This window comes from Myotis daubentonii, chromosome 8 (genome assembly GCF_963259705.1).
Source record: "Myotis daubentonii chromosome 8, mMyoDau2.1, whole genome shotgun sequence".
Classification (NCBI taxonomy): domain Eukaryota; kingdom Metazoa; phylum Chordata; class Mammalia; order Chiroptera; family Vespertilionidae; genus Myotis; species Myotis daubentonii.
The window spans coordinates 7,141,510-7,161,313 of record NC_081847.1 but is presented as its reverse complement, the minus strand read 5'-3'; the positions used below and the strand labels follow the sequence as shown (position 1 = coordinate 7,161,313).

The following is a 19,804-nucleotide window of genomic DNA, read 5'->3' as shown; positions in this document are numbered from 1 at the left end:
AAATCTGATTAGCACTTGCAACAAACTGTTACATTATACCTGGGTTTTAAAGCTGCTTCCTCCTGCCCTGGGCTTTCTCCCAGGAAGTAGGGGGCCCTGTGTAAAAAGTACAGGTGAGTAATGGGCCACCAGGGCCAGCTCAGTGCCACAGGCCAGGGTTCTGAATGCTACCCTCAAGGGTCCCTGCAGGCCATGGGTTTACTGACACCTTAGTGTCAGTCGAAATATTAGCCAAAGAAGGGACAGAAATGAGAATGAGTGTTCTTTAAGTCCTGTACCCAAAGGATGGACAAGGGCAGAAGGTCAGCCACAGCCCAGCCCTCAAGGTGACAAGTTCAAGGCAACGTGGATCCCTTGGGCGGGAGGTCCCCCAAGCAGCTTTACAGAAGGAAGGGGTAAAAACAAGGCATGGAGGGGACGTCAGCAGCAATCCATCTAGCACCGGGAGACTCTCTCCAAACATGTGCAAACACATTTTAATAATATCCTCGTGCATTTCATTAGCCTCCTGAGTTCACAAAGGGCCTTTGGGAAGCAATCTGGTTTAAATGCAACTCAATTCCAAAAACGCTGGCTCCGGGCAGGTCCTCCTGGCACCTAGCTGGCCTGGCGCAAGGCAGCTGGGGGAGGGGGAGCAAGGCTTTCAATTGACTGGAGGGAGTGGGGGGAGGTGAATGGAAGGACCCACCACCCAAGCCCGCCAGCCTGCCCCAGCAGGGCTGGTCATGGGTTATTTTTACCTCTTGAGCCTCACTGTACAGGCTCAGGGGCCGAAAGCCGTGGCAGCCGCCTTCGGAAACTGGCTTATGAGTCACCTAGTGACTGCCCTGGGCTCAGTGGCAGCTGCCTCTTGGATCCTGGTCCCAGCTGGAAGGCTGGCCATGCAGGGGGCTGTGTGCCCCCTCGCCTGAGGTGTCCAGGGGCGAAGATGGGGAAAATGAAGTTCAGAGAGGCAAGAGGTCCTCAAAAGGGTGGCTGGGGGAGGGGTGTTGGCTAGAAAACAGGCCCCAGGGGGTGGCTGTCAATTCCCCATCCAACCATGCCTCCACCTGGGTGGGCTATGGGAGGGAAGTGCAGGGCCAATCAGGCTGAGCATCAAACACCCCCCTCCCTACCCTCCTCTACCTCCCCCTGTCAGGGCAAGGCAGTCCCAAATACAAACAGCCCCAAACTTTGACTCATTTGTAACCATCGTCCCAGTCTGACTGAGCCAAGCTGTCCAGACAGGATATTTATAGGTACGTCGGGGACAGACACTCACACAATGACACACATACTCGGGATCCACCGCTGGGCCAGACCCACCAGCGCGAACCCTGGTTCCAGACACCTGGACACAAATGGTCCCCAGACCCCCGAGAGAGGCACCCAGCCCCAGACAGACCTCAGAAGACTCACAAACACGTACTCCTGGGACAGACCGCGACTCAGACACACAGACACGCACACCCCATAAACGCACAGAAACCCACTTACAGACACCGAGACACACAGTGCCACGCACACTCCAGACACAGCCGCTCGGAGCCCCAGACACCTCGCAGGCCAGACAGTGTCTCACATGCCCGCCACCCCCTCCCAGCCAAAGTTGATATAGAGCCGGCCTAATTGCTCCAACGCGACTGCCCCTTAGGGAAATAAAATGGAAACTTCACGCATCCACCCCAGCTATCTCTCGCCTGGCGCCCCGCCGCCCTCCACTACTCGGTCCCGGGTCCGAGTCCCTGCGGGCAGGGCGCGGGCAGCGGGGGCCGTGCCAGGCTCGCAGCGCCGCGGGACAAAGCCGGGCCGGCCGCCAGCTGCCGCGAGCCGAGAGGGCGCGCCCGGGGCGCGGCGGGCGCAGCCGGGGCGCAGGGCTCACGGCCCGAGGGGGCGCGCACAGCCCGGGTCCCCGCCCGCAGCGGCGCCTTGACTCGGGGTCTGAGCCCGATGGGGCCTCCGGGGAGGGGGGCGCGGGGTCACTCACTGATCTCCATGCTCTGGAACAAAGAGCGTTTGCAGTTGCACGTGCAGGAGACATTGGGCTGCCCAGCGGCGGCGGCGGTGGCGGTGCTGTTGACCCCCATCAAGCGGTGCATGGACGGCGTGGCGGCGCGGCGCGGGGTGCGAGGGGCGCGGGGGCGGCCGGGGGGGGCTCCGGCCGACGCCCGGTGCTCGGGCCCCGCATGCAGGAGGCGTGCGGCGGGGAAGGCGCGCCCCGGCTCGCCGGGCTCGGGACGCCGCCAAGTTTCCGGGGCGCCGCGGGACTCAGTGCGCGGGGCCGCGGTCCCCTGCAACCCCCGGCCACCCCTCCGCAGTCCCGGGAGCGTCGACAGTGCCCGCGGGTGGAGTCCGGGAAATGGGCTGGCAGCCGGGGCGCGCGCTGCCGCCGGAGCTGAGTCTCCGCTGCTGGCTTCCCCCAGCCGAGCGCCTCCTTCGCCGCCGCCGCCTCCTCCTCATTCAAGTCCAAGGAGATCGGGTTTCGCTCCGAGACCGCGGTCGGAGGCAGGCAGACGGTCTGACGTCAGCGCTAGACGGGGCTGCCGGTTCCCACCGCGCGGGGGCCGGGGAGGGGGCGCGCGCTGCGCCAATCCCCGCCGAGGTTCCCCCGCATCCCCTCCCCGGGCCGCGGGGCGGGGTGACGGGGAAGGGGGCGGGTTCTTAAAGGGCCAGAGTGAGGCGGCCCGCAAAGAACCGGGACCCGCGCAGCTGAGGGGCGTTCGGTCCCCTTTCCAACGGGGTCACTTGGAGACCCCTGCCCCGCACACCCCGGCCCGGGGTGCATTGCTCGGCCCCGCGGGTTCTTGACTTGGAGTTTGGGAGGAAGCCTGGGTCCCCCGAAGGAGCATGAGGTTCCTGGGGCTCAGGGCAGGGCAATTAGAGAAGGGGGAGCACTCCAGACCACCCGTTCCCTGATTTCGCAGGAAACTCCCACCTCCAGGTTTGCAGCCCCACGAGGCCCCCCGCCCACTTCGCCCCGGCGCACTTTAACCCGATCCCACGGAGGTCGGCTGGGAAACGGGATCCCGTAGACACGCCCCGGGCGGCTCCGGTAAATGCCCCAGCGCCCTTGTCAGGTAAATACGAGTCGGGGACCGGTGTGAAGTGCCCGCCCGCAGGGGCCCCGGCGAATCCACACCCATTGTCTGCCGCCCCGGGGGCCGCCGGCTGTGGGGAGGCCCGGCCGAGACGCAGAGGTACTTCTGTTTCATTAAGTTTTAATTACTCAAGTGCCAGGAACACCTTCTCCTGGTGTAAAAAAACGTTGAAATATTATGTAAGAGGCCCCCCACACCTTTTGGCAATTTGGGGTGACCCCTCCTAGACGCTTCCCTAAGTCTGTATTTTACATGGAGGGCCTACCCCGTGCCAGAAACTTACCCAGTAGGAACTCAACCTGGCACTTTCTGGGGAGGCAGGGCTGTTATCCCATTTCACAGGCCCGAAACTGACCTGGAGTCCGTGGCTTAATTTAAGCTCACACAATGGTGGAGCCTGAGGAGACCCAGGCCCTGGGGCACCTGCCCCCTCACCTGCCCCCTCCCCCAAACTCTTCCCCCCCACCACCCCTCCCTGGCCCAAAACACACACACATCTAGTTCTTTAAATAGCCACACGCCCCTGTAATGCCTGGAGTGTCAGTAATGAGCAGAGATTATTTTTGTGTTGGGGGGTGGAAGGGGGAAAGGATTCTAAAAGTTATTTCCTTTCCACAGACTGGAACCAACAGTGTTGCAGAGAAAGAGGCCGGGGAGGTGGGCGAGTTCTCTCCCTGCACTGCTCCCCAGGATGCCTCTTGCTCTCTTATCAGGATGAGCAGGAAACTTTGGAGGGGTGATGGACTGGCGGGAGCTTTCTAGGGGAGCCGCAAGTGCAGGTACAGCAGAGGTCAAAGGCACTTACCATGGCTAGTTTGGAGTAGTCCAAGCCCAAGGCCAGGATGGGGAGAGCACTGAGGGCAGACTCAGCCCCCACCTTGAGGAGGGGTCAACTTCACCTGCTGGTCCACAGGGGGGCAGGGGATAGGTTTGCTGCAATTTGGCCTCTGCAGCTTGGAGAAAAGCTGAAGGAGGGAGGACCCTGAAAATGTTGGCTGGGCCTCGGGCCGACCTTGGACCCCACTCATTTCTGAGGCCAAAGGAGACCTCCACCATGGCCCCTCCTTTCAGCCATTCTGCCATTCATTCAATCAACAAACGTTCCCTGAGCTCAGCCCTGAGTGCTGGGAACTCAGCCATGCCAGGCAAAACCCCTGCCCTCCTCCAAGTCCCTGGCAGACATCTGTCCTGTCTGGTAAGCGGAAACACACACATATCGATCGTCTGGGAAATGAGGCAATCCAGGTTAAACCGTCAGCAGGCAAAAATAACCAGTGAATTTAGTAGATTAAAACACGCCCCCCGCCCCCCCCCCCCAAAAAAAAACCCCTACCCACATAGAGCTCTGGTCGATGGGCCTGGGAAGAGCACTGGCCATGTTTATTGGGTACCTACAATGTGACACCACTGTTCCGATGGTGGCACTTGGAACTGGTTAGTGGTCTCAGAACTGAGTTCCAAAGTTGGTTCTGCCCAGAGGCCTAACACAGGGTGTCAGGCACGGTGGTCACAACTGTATCTCCAAAGACCTGTGCCAGGCACCGCCCTGTGTGGTGCTAGGGATCAGCGATGCAGGGGCACACCCACCGTCAGGCCAGGCACACGAGGAGGTGTTACTGGCCCCAATGGGAGAGCCTCACTTTAAGGGGGTTGGGGTGTTGGGGAAGTACGGGTGTTGGCCCACCTCTGCTGAGCCAGCCTGAGCCCATATGGGAGGAAGGCCACACATCAGAAAAAGAAGTTTCCTTCATTCTGTCAGTAAATATTATGCTCCCCATTCAGGGCCAGGTTTCGTGTTGGACACTGGGCACCTGTCCTCATGTGGCATTGTGGGGGGCAGGAGAGCCTATAAGCCCCCATGCAAACTGGTAGCTACACTAGGTCACTTCAGATATGGAGACAATGAGCTAGAGGCCTGGGGGGTGGGGATCAGGAAACACCTGAAGGGGTGTTTTATTCCACTCGTATTTACGGAGCATCTGTCTGGGGCAGCCCAATTCCCTGTCCTCCTGGGACTCATTCTTGTGGGTCTGTAAACACATAGGTCCAAGTGATGGCTTCAGGGAGGGACAAGAGCTGGGAAGAAGACCGAGGGCCCTGGCTGGACCCAGCTGGAGCCCAACGGGTCAGGGTGGCCTCTCTGGGGAAGTGGGACAGCTGAGAGGGAGTCTCATGCCAGGGGGCACAGGTGCCCAGGACAAAGCCCTTGGTGGAGGAGGAATGAAGGAATCCTCAGGGTCCCAGGAAGTCTGGGACTGGGGACACATTGCCCAACCAGGTTGGTTACGGGCCATGGGATTGTGAAAAGCGCATGTGTCCCCAGACGACTGCTGGGGACACGCCTTTCTGGGCCTCCAGACAGCACGTGCCCTGTCTGCCCTGAGTGTGGGTTGGATCTGCCACAGGGGGGCCTTTAGAGAGAGAAAGTCCAGTCTCAGCCAGTCAGGAGGCCTTGCTGGGCTGGGGGCAAGGCCAGCCGGTGCAGGTACCACACCCTGTGCTGTTTAATGCTCTACTGTCACCATCTTGAAATTCTTAATAATTAATCATTTTTTAACAAGGAGACTTGCAGATCCTGTAGTCAATCCTACTGGGATGCCGGCCCTCGTTGGCAGCCTGGCAGCCGGCGGGAAGCTGGGGAAGCCAGCATGGGCTTTGGCCCCTGCTGGGGGTGGCTGGCCACATCGGACTGCGCCTGCTGGGCACTGTGGAAAGTGCTGGACTGAGTCAACGAAGGGCGGCAGTGGGACAAAGCAGATCCCAGCCTCCTCAGGGCCAGCCATGTCCCCTCGCCTCCTGCAGCCCCAGGCCTGAGGACAGAGCTGCTGTTTCAGAAGCAATCCCAGCCCTAGGGTTTAGGGACCTCTCCTGCTGACTTCCCAGCGCTGGAAGTCTGGCCAGCTGACTCATTTCCCCCACCCAAGTCCTGCCTGTGGTTTAATCGGCCTGTCAACGTTCCCAGATTTGCATCTTTGGACTTCATGTTTTATTTTTTTTGTCTTGTTTTGCTTTTAATCAGTAACAAGAGCTAATGTTCATTGGATACTGCCTGGGTGTCAGGCCCTGCCCTAGGCCCTGCATATTCGCATATTGGTCATCTTCATCATTCAACATATATGCCTCGGGTCCTATCTCCAGTCCGCAGTACCTCAGTGCATCCCCACCACAGCCCATGGGACACACGGGGACACTGAGGCATGAGTGAGGTGGTGTGGCATGTGACTGCTGGTACTTTTTCTGTCCTCCTCACCTCTGCTGGGGCCTGCTGGCCTCAGGCAACACTGGCCCTGGGCTTCCTGGAGGTTCCCAGCTGACCTTTGCAGGGAGGGGTCAGGTGGAAGTGGGCTCAGGTGGAGACCAACTCAGAGAGGAAACTGGTATCAGAACCTTGTGTGAGTGACTTTAGCCGGTCACTTTGCCTGGACAATCCTGAATCTCCTCCATGCCAAATGGGGGTGGAAACAGAATTGCACAGTGTGTGTGTGTGTGTGTGTGTGTGTGTGTGTGTTCACTGTCTGTCTGCCCTTTATTGGCAACCCCAAGGGCCAAGACAGCCTGGCTTGTCCCAATGCATCCCAGTGGGTGGGATGATAGGGGCTGCTGTACCGTGGGTGCTCGGCAAACCTCGGGGGAGTAAATGAGCAGCACCCACTCACATGAGCATTTGGGGCTACCTTAATTGCTGATAATTCTGTCTTCCTTGCTTGCTCACTCCCTCCACCCCCATACATCTCCTTTTGTCCTGTCCCTTGAATACCCACCTAATGACAAGCTTCTAAGAAAGTATTGGCAAGCCAGGCACCTGGGCCAGCACCTACCAAGAACAGGTACTTGCCTGGTACCAGAGCAGAGCCAGACAGACTTAACCACGAAGTTGATTCGTGTGTGTGTGTGTGTGTGTGTGTGTGTGTGTGTGTGTGTGTGTGTATGTACTGTGTGTTGAGGGTCCATGGGTGCCCATATGTGTGTTGCATATATATGTGGGGTGTATATGTACTCGTGCTGTGGGGGGTATATGTGCATTGTGTGTTTTGTTGGTTATCTCTGCGTGTTTAGTTGTTGACACAGCTTAGCTCTTGGACAAAGGCCACATGGTTGAGCTCTCCAGCAGCACCAGACAAGCTCTGCCACACGGTCACAGGCCCATACCCCTGCCCTCCCACGGGAGCCATCTTCTTCTCTCCCCTCCAGCTTTTCATTGCCAGCAGGGAACTGGTTTCCACAGAGAACACAGGGCTTTGGGACCGAGGCGGGGAGATGAGGCATAGGCAGAAGGAGAGGACAGTGGAAACATTAGAGCCAAATCCTGTCTTCTGACAGATGGGTAGACTGAGGCCCAGTCAGGGACAAGGCTTAGCCAAGGTCAAGCTGCTGGTGAAGGCAGAGTTGAGCTAGAAGCCTGTTCCTGTTCCTGACTCTCAGCCATGATGCCCCATCAGTCCCTACCAGGGAGTGGCACACAGAAAACACCCTTGCCATCATGTCCAGTCCCCAGCCAGAGTTAAGAGATATGGTCCCCTCCCCTCTGCACAGGGTGCCCTGTGCCCTTATGAGGCTTGGGAACCAACCTCAAAGGTGATGAAATGTCACTGCCCTGTTGAAAGGGCCCTGGGGACCCACAGCTCGGGGGCATCAGCGGCTCAATGCACATCCGCTGAAGGAATGCAGGACCATTTTGCAGTGGGAATGAGGCCCTTAAAGTATGAGTGTCCTCACCCTCTAGTTCCCTTTCTACAACACATTTTCAGGAAATAATGAGAACTGAGTATTAAGGACAAAAATATTGATCCTATCTTCATTTTTGAAAGCAAAAAGGCAATAAAATTAATGAAAGGGGGAGGGGGAGGGTGGTAAACAAAGAAGGTCAAAGATAATCCAGCTGTTAAAAAGGATGCTTTCACAGATTATTTGGTGGGAGAGAGAAAAGTCCTTTATAAAGTTTAAAATAGGCTGCAGACCTGATCCCAATTTTGTACAAATAAAATTATATTTAAAAAGACTGAAGTGATATATGCCAAATATTAACAGTAGTTAGTTTTGTGGAATGTACATTTCTCTTTTACTGTTTGCTGTGTTTTCTGCAATGAACGTTAATTTAAAATTTTTAAAGGTTACTGAAAAGCGCCTCTGAAGCGACACCCGCCCACGTCTTCCCTGTGGTTCCTTTAACTCCAGTCAAGACACAGAGGGGCGGGGGTGCCAGACACGTCTGACATCACGGGCAGCCCGAAATGACACGGCGGACCGGCCAATCCCAAGTTCGGATTCCGGGAGCCGCTATTTGATTGGACACAAGTGCGGGCGGCTTCGCCCAATGACGGGAGAGGGGCAGGAGCCCGGGGGCAGCGTGGGTTTTAAATCCACGTGGTGGCGGGAGGGCGTGGCCGCGGCGGCACCGCTTCTGGGCTGGCGTCCGCCCCCCGCATAGGCGTGCAGATGTGCGGGCTGTCGTGCTCCACGCCTCCTGCCGTCCGGGGCCTGTTTGTCTCGGCAGGTGTCTTACAGGATCGTTCACTGAGCATCTACTCTGTGCCAGGCAGGGTCCGGAGGGATAACAGAATCCAGGACAGACGCTGTGAATGCCACCCTTCTATCTGAGTAACCACGGGCAAATTTCACTCCCCCCCCCCTCCGCCCCCACCCCGTCCCCGCTCACACACCTCTGCTCCACCTTAGTTCGTACTCAGCCTCCCCTCCCTGAGCTCCGCAGGGGAGGAGGTGGGGGGGGGGTACATTGTGCCTTGTGAAGGATCCGCCCCATGGTTCATGCTCTATATATACTTGTTGCATAATTACCTCAAAGACCAAGTCTTAGCACATACTAATACAAAATGACATCTTATAAAACTTAATATTCAAAAAATCGCGCCTTCCTTCTCTAATTCGATATTCACACAAAAACAAGTTAGGTGTTGTCATTATTCCCGTTTTGCAAATGTGGAAAGGGAGGCAGAGGGAGTCCAGGTAACTTTTCTGTGGCTCGAAGGTGGTGGGGCTAGAGTCAAACCAGGCCTGTCTGTTTCCAGAGCCCTTGATCTGAACCACCACTGCACTTCTCCAGCACTCACCCAGAAACTCTCCAGCCAGGCCTGTGCTACTGGGAAGCAAGAGAGGAGGGCGGGCACAGGAATCATGTGGGCAGGGCACAGCCAGGTGAGAGAGGTCAGAGTGGTGAGTAGACTGGCTGCCACTGGGGCATACCAGGCCCCCGCTAGGCTAGGATGGGGGTACACTGGTGACACCACAGGCCCATTCCTGCCTCATGGAGCCGGCCGTCTAAACCAGCAACCACTAAGGTGGCCTGTGGGCACCTGCACAGGTGTTTCCACTGTCACTGACAGGAAGTTGTGGGGGTTTTTGTTTTTTTCTTTTTACATCAAGCTGCGGTCCACCAGCTTCATAGAGTCCATAACTTCATGCTCCCGGCGGCATAACTGTGCTTCAGAAATTGAGGAGCAAGCTAAACATCACGGCTTTCCATTCAAGACAAGCCACGTCATTCGTGCAAACTAAAAACGTAGCTCAAAACCATTGAGTGCCCAGGTGACAACAGCAGAGCTCAGGTCCCCCTTTGAGGGCAGAGTCCCATATGACTGCACACATCCCACCCCGCGAAGCAGGCCCTGCTCCCCACCAGGGGTCCCCGACCCTGCACCGACCTCCGGAACCCCGGAACCTCCCTGGCTGGCTGGGGTCTGCCGGGAGCCCACGGAGAGGGGAGTTTCCGGCTGGGCCCAGGGAAAGGCACCTGCCCGCTGGTCCCTGTCTCTGCAGCTCCCTGGGGGGCCCGGGTTCACAGACCCACCCTGCCGCCTGCCACTCAGCCGCCGGCTCTCCCCTGGACTTCCGGTTGCGCTCACTGCTAAGCCGGAGGCTGGTCTCCCTGCGGCCAAGTGCTTTGTTCCTTTTGCTCTGCAGCGCGGGTGGCCACCTCGACGCACCCTTCACCTTTGATTACCTGATTGATCGGGTGGTTTCCGGCTGTTGATTTTTTCAGACAGGGCTGCCAGGGGGACTCGGGTGCTCACGGCCCTCAGATTCTGGCGTCCTGGGAAGCAGCTCCCACGTGTTGGGCCTCACTCCGTGCCAACAGTTCTGCAATGGGAGCGTCCTCCCCGAGGCGTGGGGAGGAAATTATAACGTACTTAAACCTGCCCGGTTACTATGGGGCCTGGATTTGAATTCAGACCCTTCTGGCCCTGGGGTCCACCCTGTCCGCCCCTGCACTGTCCTGTGACAGGAGGAAGAGAAAGCTAAGCCCTCATCTGTCCTGGAGCCCAGGGGTCTGATTTTTAAAAGCAGCAGCAATATCCTGTGACTTCTTTCTCGAAAATCTTTTATTTTTGGCCTGAGACGGCTAATGCGTGGCCAGGGTATCCACGGAAACCAGGGTGCTGGGAGCAAGCTGCACCAAATCTCCATGCTGAAGCCATCAGTCGGCCAGTCCGGGCCTCTCTGGTTATTTATTTACTTTCCATCCCTCTGTGTCATTTACACTCTCCCGACCAATGAGACCATCAGATGCACGCTTTCAGGGCCTGTGGGGAGGGGCCTGCCCTTTCGGAACGGGGGGGGGGGGGGGGTGGGCGGGGGTGTGCTCGCTGTTCCTACTTGTGAGCTCCCCAGATGAGGCGTGACACCCAGGTCTGCCTCTCACCCCACAGGGCAGATCCCAAGTTTCACCTCCAAGTCTTGCTCTAGGTCAGGATCTCTCAGTGCTGTCACTATTGACATTTGGGGACAGATGACTCTCTGTCTTGGGGGCTGTCCTCATGCTCAGTGGCATCCGTGGTCCCTAGTCCCTACTAGAGGCGAGTGGCGCTGTCCCCGGCCGGAGACAACCCGAATGGCCCCGCACATCACCACACACCTGCTTGGAGTAGGGTTGCCTGATAAATACAGGACACCCCGTTCCATGTGGATGTCAGATGGACAACGAATCATTTTAGTATAATTATGTCCCAAACTGTACTAAATGCAATATTTGAGACATATCTATAGTAAAAAACTGTTTCATTGTTTATTGAAATTCAAATTTAACCTTGTGTCTTGTATTTTTATCTGCTGACTCTGCCAGCCCTAACTAGGGGGCAAAATCACTCCAGGGTGGAAACCATGGCTCTCGAGCTCGGGTCCTTAACCATCATGCCTCAGTTTCCTCACCTGTGAAATGGATGTAGTACTAGCACTGACCTGGTTAAGGAGTTGCAGGCACTGATGGAGCCGAGGCTGGCAGCGGTAGCACATGGGGCAAACGCCCGCTGCTCTTCTTCTCCGGGGGATATTGTGGGGCTTTTGTGATACAAGCCAGGCCTCCCTCTTTCTCCGGCTCTCTGCCCCAGAACTGGGGTGGGGACTGCTACAAAGCAAGCACACAGGAGCAGCCCCCACCCAGGGATGGGCGGTGGGGCCAGGCCCTGCAGCCTACATCATCTTTAGAAGAGAACCTTTCTCCTGGGACCAGCACTCAGCTCACAGCCGGGTCCTTCTTGGTGCCTGGCCCTGTGCTGAGTACCAGGGGGACAATGGTGCCCAAATGCAGGCCCAGGCACTGCCTTCCAGGAGCTGGGGTGGCATGGGCATAAATGACGACCTTGATGCAGGTTCTATCCCCCCTGCCCCAGTTCCTTGTTCCCCGCGGCTGGGGTTGCTCTGAAACCTCCTTGATGTCCCTCACCCCCCACATCCCGGCCAGGGGCCAATCCTGGGGTTCTGCCCTTACATTTAAATATATATTTTATTGATTTTTTACAGAGAGGAAGGGAGAGAGATAGAGAGTTAGAAACATCGATGGGAGAGAAACATCGATCAGCCGCCTCCTGCACATCTCCCACTGGGGATGTGCCCGCAACCCAGGTACATGCCCTTGACCGGAATCGAACCTGGGACCTTTCAGTCCACAGGCCGACGCTCTATCCACTGAGCCAAACCGGTTTCTGCCCTTACATTTAAAGATAGTGTTACTGAGGCGCTGTTGACACACATACTTAACGTGGGCGATGTGGTCAGGTGTGACTTATGTGCACACGGGTGAAGCCATCCTCACAGTCGAGAGACTGCACGTCTCGTCGCCCCAGAAGGGCCCTGTGTCCCCTGGTCATCTCCCTCCGCCTTCCTCACAGCAGCTGCCGATCTGCTCTGTCACTGCAGATGGCTTTACGTGTTCTAGAGTTTGATATAAATGGATTCGCACAGTTCATGCTTTTTTTGGTCCGGCTTTTTTCACTCAATATGATTGTTGTGAGGTTTGTGCGTGTTGTGTGTGGCGTTTATTTCTGGGTGGCATTCTCCGGCATGGACCCACCAGCTTGCTTACCCATTTGCCTGTGATAAATGCGACTATTTATTGAAATATGGCAAGCACACAGAGAAGGGTATCGATCACACCTGAGCACGAAGCGAGCACGCACACACCTGTGTTGCCAGCCAGGCCGAGAAGCGGCATGACCAGTGGAAGCCCCTGTGCCCTGCTGGTCGCTGCCCCCCCTCAGAGGCCGCCCCCACCCTGTTTCCTAAGACAAGGAAGAAGCTGCTGGTTCGGGAACTTTGCACACGTGGGTCAGACAATGTGTCCTTTGTCTGCATCTGGCTTCCTCGCTCACATTCGCCCTGCTCTCCTGTGTGTGGCAGCTTGTTCCTTTAGGGCTTGGTGGTGCTCTTAGGTGTGGCCGTACCGGCCTGTTTACCCAGCCTCCTGCGGAGGGCGGTTGGGCTGCTTCCACTGTTTGGCCATCGTGAATATTGCTGCTATGAACATTTTTGCACAAATCAATCTCTCTCTCTCTCTCTCTCTCCCTCCCCCCCCTCTCTCCCTCCTCCCCTCCCTCCCTCCTGTCTCCTACTGGCCCCTCATCCCCTTGAGGAATGAGACGATCTCTTACCTACCTTTGTAACTTGGTGCCATGAACTGCAGTCACAGGCCCCCGGCGGAGCTCAGTGGATGGACAACTTTATTTCGTTAACCAGAGGAGCACTACGTGTGAGGGCTCCAGCCCCCACCTCCTTGCCGTGTCTGGGTGTGTTCAGGCCCAGGCAAGCCAAATGCAGGGCGCTTCAGCTGAGGGACAGTGACTTGGTGCTGAAAACTTGGTTACAAAAGAGGAGTTTAGGATTTGGCTCCCGTCTTTCCCAAGCTGGCCTTGCCGGGCTGTTTTCAGGGTGCCCCGGGCCTGCCACGCAGACCTCTCCAGCAGAAGGCAAGGATTTGCCCAAGGTCTCTGCTCAGCATCTTTTCCATGAGGTCTAGTAGTGGAGCCGCCGGATGGAAAAAGGACACCCGCTTAAATTTGAATTTCAATCCAACAATGAAGAATTGAAGTATGACTGAGGCTGTGTGTGTTTATTTGCTAAACCCGCAGCCTGTCTAGCAGAGCTGAGTTGGGTGAATGAACGATGAGCTTGTTATAGTTAGCTATCGCTGCGTAACAAATTACCATAAACTAAGCAGCTTAAATAATAGACATTTGTTATCTCGCAGTTTCTATGGGCCAGGAGTCTGGCCTCTGCTTCAAGATCTCACCTGGCTGAGATCCAGGTGCTGATGGGGCTGTGGTCTCACCTGGATGCCAGGTGTGGGGCTGGGAAAAGAATCAGCAACAAGGCCCCTCAGGCTATTGGTAGAATAGGTTCCCTGTGGCTCACATGGGGCTCGCGGCTGCTTCCTTCTTCAAAGCAGTAGAAAGAGCAGAGTCTAGAGGAGTCTACTGGGCAGATGGGGGTCCTTCAACAGAATGTGGTCACAGGAGTGACACCCGCCTCCTTCGCTGTCACCAGGGGACGGTTAAATAAACAGCGGTTCCTCCATACTCCAGAGCAGGTGCAGGAATAGCAACAGGGCTGTGATTTCCCTGCACCTAGAGAAAGCAAACTGCACAGTTTTCCAAATGAAAAACAGCCAAATCACTTTTTACATCTCCACCCGCCCCCAGTTATAAAAACAACCCGTGCTCGTGGCAAAATAGAAAAAAACAAGAAAATTACAAGTGGAAAGAATGCAGAATATTACTGCCCATAAACACTACTTCTAACATTTGGATGCATTTCCTTCCAGTTTCATTTCTGTGCATATTTGCACACATGGGGGGATGTACATGTATATTTAAATAGATATTGAAGCGAAAATAGGATCCCCGCGGGGGCTGCTCAGCGCCTCGCTCTGCCCTCTCGCCTGTCACCGCCCCGAGCTGAGTGCAGATTTATCGTCCTCGCGGCGGCGGAGCACGAGCGACTGGATGCAATCCCCGAAGGGTGGACACACAGGTTGTGTCTGGTTTTCAGAGGACACCCCTGCGTACCGCCCTTTGTGTAACTGGGGGTTCGAGAATCAACGGCATGAAGGTGGATATGGGCTCTTCCCCTCACCCACCGTTTCACCTGGGACACGTCCCTAAACCTCTTGCTGCCTCAGTCTCCTGATCTCTAGAATGGGACAGTAACTGGACGCACCTCCTGGGGCTGCTGAGGAGCGAGTGATTGGAAAGTCTGAGGACTGCTGTCGGCCAGCCCCGGAGGCACTGGGGGTCCAGTTTGGATTTGCTGTGGGGAAGGTGCTGTGGGGACTTGGGGACCTGCTGGGAAGTGGAGAATGGCGATCATGGTGGTGGCTAACACTGTTCACCCTGCCTGGGCTCTGTTCTAACCCTTACTCACCATCCAGTGCTCGGTGAAGCCTAAAATAAATTTTAAAAATAAATAAAATACAAATAAGGCACTACTTGGTGACATTTAAGGGGCACCTCTCCGGTCCCCTGGCAATCCCAGCGGGAGGACTGCATCCCCTGGCTCAAGTGCCCGGACACCTGGTGTGAGACCTGGAAGCAACACTTGGGAGCCAACCTAGATGCCCTGTGGTCAGGACCTGGGCAGTTAATAGCGCAGCTGCACGGACGCCAGGAGCTGCCCGCCAGGGCGGGGCTAGAGCTGGGCTGGGAAGTGCGGCCCGCTGCTTGCTTTTGTAGGTAAAGTTTGATTGGAACAAGCCATTTTGTTTACATTTTGTCTCTGGCTGCTTTCAAGCTGCAAGGGCAGAGTTGAGTAGTTGCGGCAGAGACCAGGTGGCCCACGAAGCCTAAGATATTTACTGTTTGACCCTTTTCTGAAAAATTTCGCTTCATCAGTGCACACCGCGGCGGAAGGCTCTCCTCACTCACTGCTGCCTGAGAAAAACACTGACAGCAGGGGGGACGCCAGCATGGACAGCGTGCTCTCTGCTTTGTGAGGAACAATGGGAGACAAACAACCATGGGAACACGCGTGCAGATGGGTTTTACAGGTGCACAAAAGCCTGAAAGGGCACACCCCGCTCTGCTGTGACTGTTTCCGCTGGAAGTTGAGAGGTCATATCCTTGAGGGAGCGTTAACTAGTTGCTAAGAACTACGCTGCATGCACACATTCTCTCACTTTAAAATATATATATATTTATTAATTAAATTGACTGGGGTGACATTGGTCAACATGAACATACAGGTTGCAGGGGTGGGTTTCTATGTTACAAGATCTGCATATTGCACGGTGTGCCCACCACATGGAGTCAGATCTTCTGCCAGCTTCTATCAGGACTCCCTCCTCCCCACACCTGCCAGATTCGCTCACTTTTACAAGAAGACTATGAGGTTGGTGCTAAAATGATGTTCCTTTTACAGGTAAGACAATAAAGGCACAGAGAGGTGAAGTCACTTGCCTAAGGTAACACAGCTTTCAAGTAGCAGAGCTGGGATTCAGTGTGGGGGAGAAGGGCAAACACTTCCTATTTTACTAATGTCTCTGTTGTTTGACAAACATGGAAAAGAATAAAATGTGACTCGGTTGACACAGTCCCTGTCACTACCTACTTGGTCGCAGGCCCCTCTCAGGCCTGCCACCCAGGGCGTTCTCCAAGTGGGCTCACGGCGACCTCTCAGGAAGGTGTCGGGCAGGACCCTAGACCTGCTCTAGTGATGGGTGAGTGGCCGGGAGGCTGCAGATTCTGAGCCGCAGGTAGGAGGGACCCCCCCCCCTTTAATTCAGGGCCTCCCGAACTGAGGGTGCATTTGCAGGGAAGCTGGGAGCTCCCCTGCCCCGCCCAGATTTTCCAAGGCATTGCGTTTCATGAGCGTTATCAAACGGTGACATTTCGGAGTGCAAGTGGGGTGGTTGTTAATACGGATTTGATGGTGCTAAAATGATTAAGCATGGCAGGCTTTTAAACAATGGGTTCATAAAAGGTGTTAATAACTCCTAAGTGCCTCGGTGATATCATAAACTGCTCCCAATTAGGTCTCTTCACTTCTCTTTACTCAAGGAATGAGCGAGGACTTGCTGGAAGGCTGCCTGAGCCTCGGGAGCCTGGGGGAGCAGCGAGGAGCTGGGCCCAGCTTGGGAAACTCGTTAGTTGGGCCGGGAGTGTGCACGAGCTTTCTAAAGGAGCACCCACTTCAGGCTTTTCAGAAAGAAATGTCCAGGAAACCCCAAGAATGGGGCAAAGGAGTGAGGGTGTGGCTCTGGGCCCTCAAGGCCATTCCGGGTGTCCTGCAGGCTGCCTCCCCACAAAACCCAGGCAGCAGGGATGCGGGGGGCTTAGCGTGGGGGCTGCATTTGAATCTGGCTCTGCTACAGTCTCTGGGTCAGTGTGGGCAGCTGGCCCTCCTCCGTGTGTGCAAAATATAAATGCCCGGCCCCTCGTTCAAGAGTTAGTAAGAATTTCAAGGTGGGACAGCACAGCGCCAAACTAAGCATGGAGCCTTTCTGAGCCTGGGGCCTGTGACTGTACAGGTGCGTGTCCATGATGCTGGTCCTCCTGTGCCCTCGATCTCCCCATCTGTAAAATGGGCTTAGACACAAATGTCATTCAACATTTTCTAATAGTCACATCAAAGAAGTAAAATGAAACAGACACTACTTTTAACAATATATTTAAAAGTTATGTTTAACCCAATATATCCAACATGTTACCATCAGACATGTAATCAAATAAAACATGATCAATGAGATACTTCACATTCTTCGTTTGTTCCTATCAAGCAGTGGAAATCCAGCAAGTATTTTACACTTACGGTTCATCTAATTTCAGACCAACACGTTTCAGGGCCACATGTAGCTGCCACATGGCACAACACCGAGCAAATGAAGGCCCCCCCCCCCCCCCCGTGTGTGTTTGAAACTTAGCAAACACTCATGTAGCATACCCACCCCTCCCCTTGGCCTAGTATGCAGAAGGCATCTACCAACTACCACCTCACGATGGTGGACAGGAAGGGATACAGCACAGTATACAGTTGGTGCTCAATAGAGCTCAGCTGTGTGTCTGTCTTTGGTCTCTCCTCTGCAGTGCCCTTCTCCCCTCCTGGGAACACATTGGATCCCCATCTGAAAATGGGGTGATGACAGTGTCCCCAAGGTGGGGTGGTCTGTTCTCAGAGAGATATGCCAGATGTGCCACTGACATGGCAGTGCTGAGGCTCTTGGGAAGTGTCATTCTCTGTCTTGTGTTTTCAGCTTCCAGAACAACTCCCAGATCGCAGGAGGTGCTCGATAAGTGTTCGTTAAGCAACTGAATGAATGACTCATGAATAACTGAATGCCCATTAGAAGGAGGCATTTTGTTGTTTGGAGTTTGAAACTATAGAGGGAGCCCTGCCTGGAAGGGACCCAAGGGGCCCAAGGTGGAGATTTGGGACTCTGCGGGGGGGGTGGGGGTGGGGGGGGGGCTCTGAGGCCTCTCACACCTTCTTCTGATGGGCTCATGGTCTCTGCTCTGTTAGGTCCCTTTGGCCAACTCCCAAAGCCCTGAGCCTCTCGGGGTCTATCCCAGCTCCACTGTGGGAGCCCCTCCCTGAGTCTGGGCTCTGGGTAGACCAGGAGGCCGGCTACTCCAGCTCCGAGCCTGCGGTCCCCTGGGTGGGCCTGCAGCCAGCCTGGGAGCGACCTGTGAGGAGCCCTCCCCTGAGCCAGGCCTGCTGACTCCTGATGCGTTCGATTTCCAGATGGGAATCTTTTCAGCAATATTGCACTTCTACTCCATTGAAGGAGAAAGATGCAAAGGCAAGGCCCTCTCTCCTGCCCTCCCTCTGAGGGTGGACAAGGATGAAACCAGACCACGGACCTCTCCTGCTCCCCCACCCCCACCCCACCCCAGGCAGCCTGTGGGAAGCCCAGGTGCCAGCGTCTGCGCACCTCACTCATCTGCACCTCACTGGGGTTTTTTCTGCCACATCTGAGTACCTACCACTTTAGACTATGATTTAACCTTTTTCTCAAAACAGATTTATTTTAAAAATGTTTACATAGCAATAAAAGAAACCCCTTTCCAATGGAAAATTACAAAAATAGCCTGAATAACCAAATATAAGTACTCATCACATGTAATATAAAATGTATTGCAATAGAATATATTATGTATAAGTATTTATTATAATACAGTAAAACATATCATTTACACAGTTATATATAATCTACATATATAAAAGCCAAGCGACTGGAATGGTGGAATGACCCGAATGACTGGTCACTATGACACATACTGCGGTGGCCAACTGGCCCGATGGGGGCCCCAATTGGCCCCCCAAACCTCCCATGGCCCCTTCCCCCCACTGGCCTGGCCCCAATCGGCCCCCATCAGGGCCAGCTGGCCAGACCCTACCCATGCACGAATTTGTATACTGGGCCTCTAGTTTATAATATCATATATAAAATGTATTAAAAGTGTATGTAAAATCATACAAATAATTATATATATATATATATATATATATAAACCCATCATTTAGCTTCAAAAAATGTCAGCTCATGGCCAATTCTGTTTTTTCTACATTTCTACTCCCTGTCCCCCCACTCCAGATTATTTTGAAGCAAATCCTAGACATCATGTCATTTCAGCCATAAATATTTCAGTGTCTGTCTCAAAAGACTGACTTTTAAAACCAAGTTTACCTTAAAAGTGAGCTCTGGGTCACTGCCTTGAAAGGAGCCCCGGGCCACTTTCCTTGGAGGCGGGAGAGGACACAGAGAAAGCAGTCCTCTGGCTCCCGGCGGGCGAGCCTGCCCTCTTGGTCTCAGGGGAGCCGGCACGTGCGAGGGGTGTGGAGGGCGAGCAGCCCAGCGGCACTTGCTCCTTGGCAGTCCCCTTGCCAGGCCTGAGGCAGACGGAGAGGGAAGAACCTTTTCTGTGCATTTGCTGTGATTTGATGCTGGGTCCAACGACCCCGAATAGCTCACCCCTGCCCGCACCCCTGCCCACACCCCTGCCCGCACCCCTGCCCTGAGGGAGGCAGGCCCTGCCTTGGCGGCTCTGCAGGGGCTGCTGTGAGGGCTGCCGCTGAGGGGGGCAGGGCCCGGGCTGCACTGTGGCCCCCCTGGACTCCTGTCCTGGGGCGCCCCTTCCTGAGTGTGTGACCTTCGGCACCGGACAAACTCCCCAGGCCTCAGTGTCCTCAGCGGTAGGATGGGGGCGAGCATAACTGGCACCACCAGGTTGTCGGGAGGCCCAGTGAGATATGGATGGACAGAGTGAAGTCGCAGGAACGGTAGCTGTGATTCTGCCTGTTGTTATTTGTTAGTATTAACTAAGTGTGCCACCCCATCGATTCCTCAGTGTCCCCCTGGGAGTGGGGTTCTGCTTTCCTCTTCTCTCTCACTTTCCGGTGGAGGTGGGAGCATCTCTGATGGTAGACTCCCCCCAGCTTTGGCGCCTGAATTCCTGAAGCCTTGGGCCACATCTGGGCTCTCATGAGCCCCCGAGCCCAGCCTGAAA

The 19,804-nt window shown here is 55.3% G+C and overlaps 1 protein-coding gene across 1 annotated transcript in view; it reads right to left on the bottom strand.

Moving 5' to 3' along the window:
- Positions 1 to 2,577, bottom strand: part of PMEPA1 (prostate transmembrane protein, androgen induced 1) — a 50,197-nt gene extending 47,620 nt beyond the window's left edge. The window contains exon 1 of the mRNA XM_059705210.1: positions 1,967 to 2,577. Within this exon, the coding sequence (XP_059561193.1) occupies positions 1,967 to 2,078 (112 nt within the window). The 5' untranslated portion in view covers positions 2,079 to 2,577. The remainder of the gene's footprint in view (positions 1 to 1,966) is intronic.
- Between the last annotated feature and the right edge of the window lie 17,227 nt (positions 2,578 to 19,804).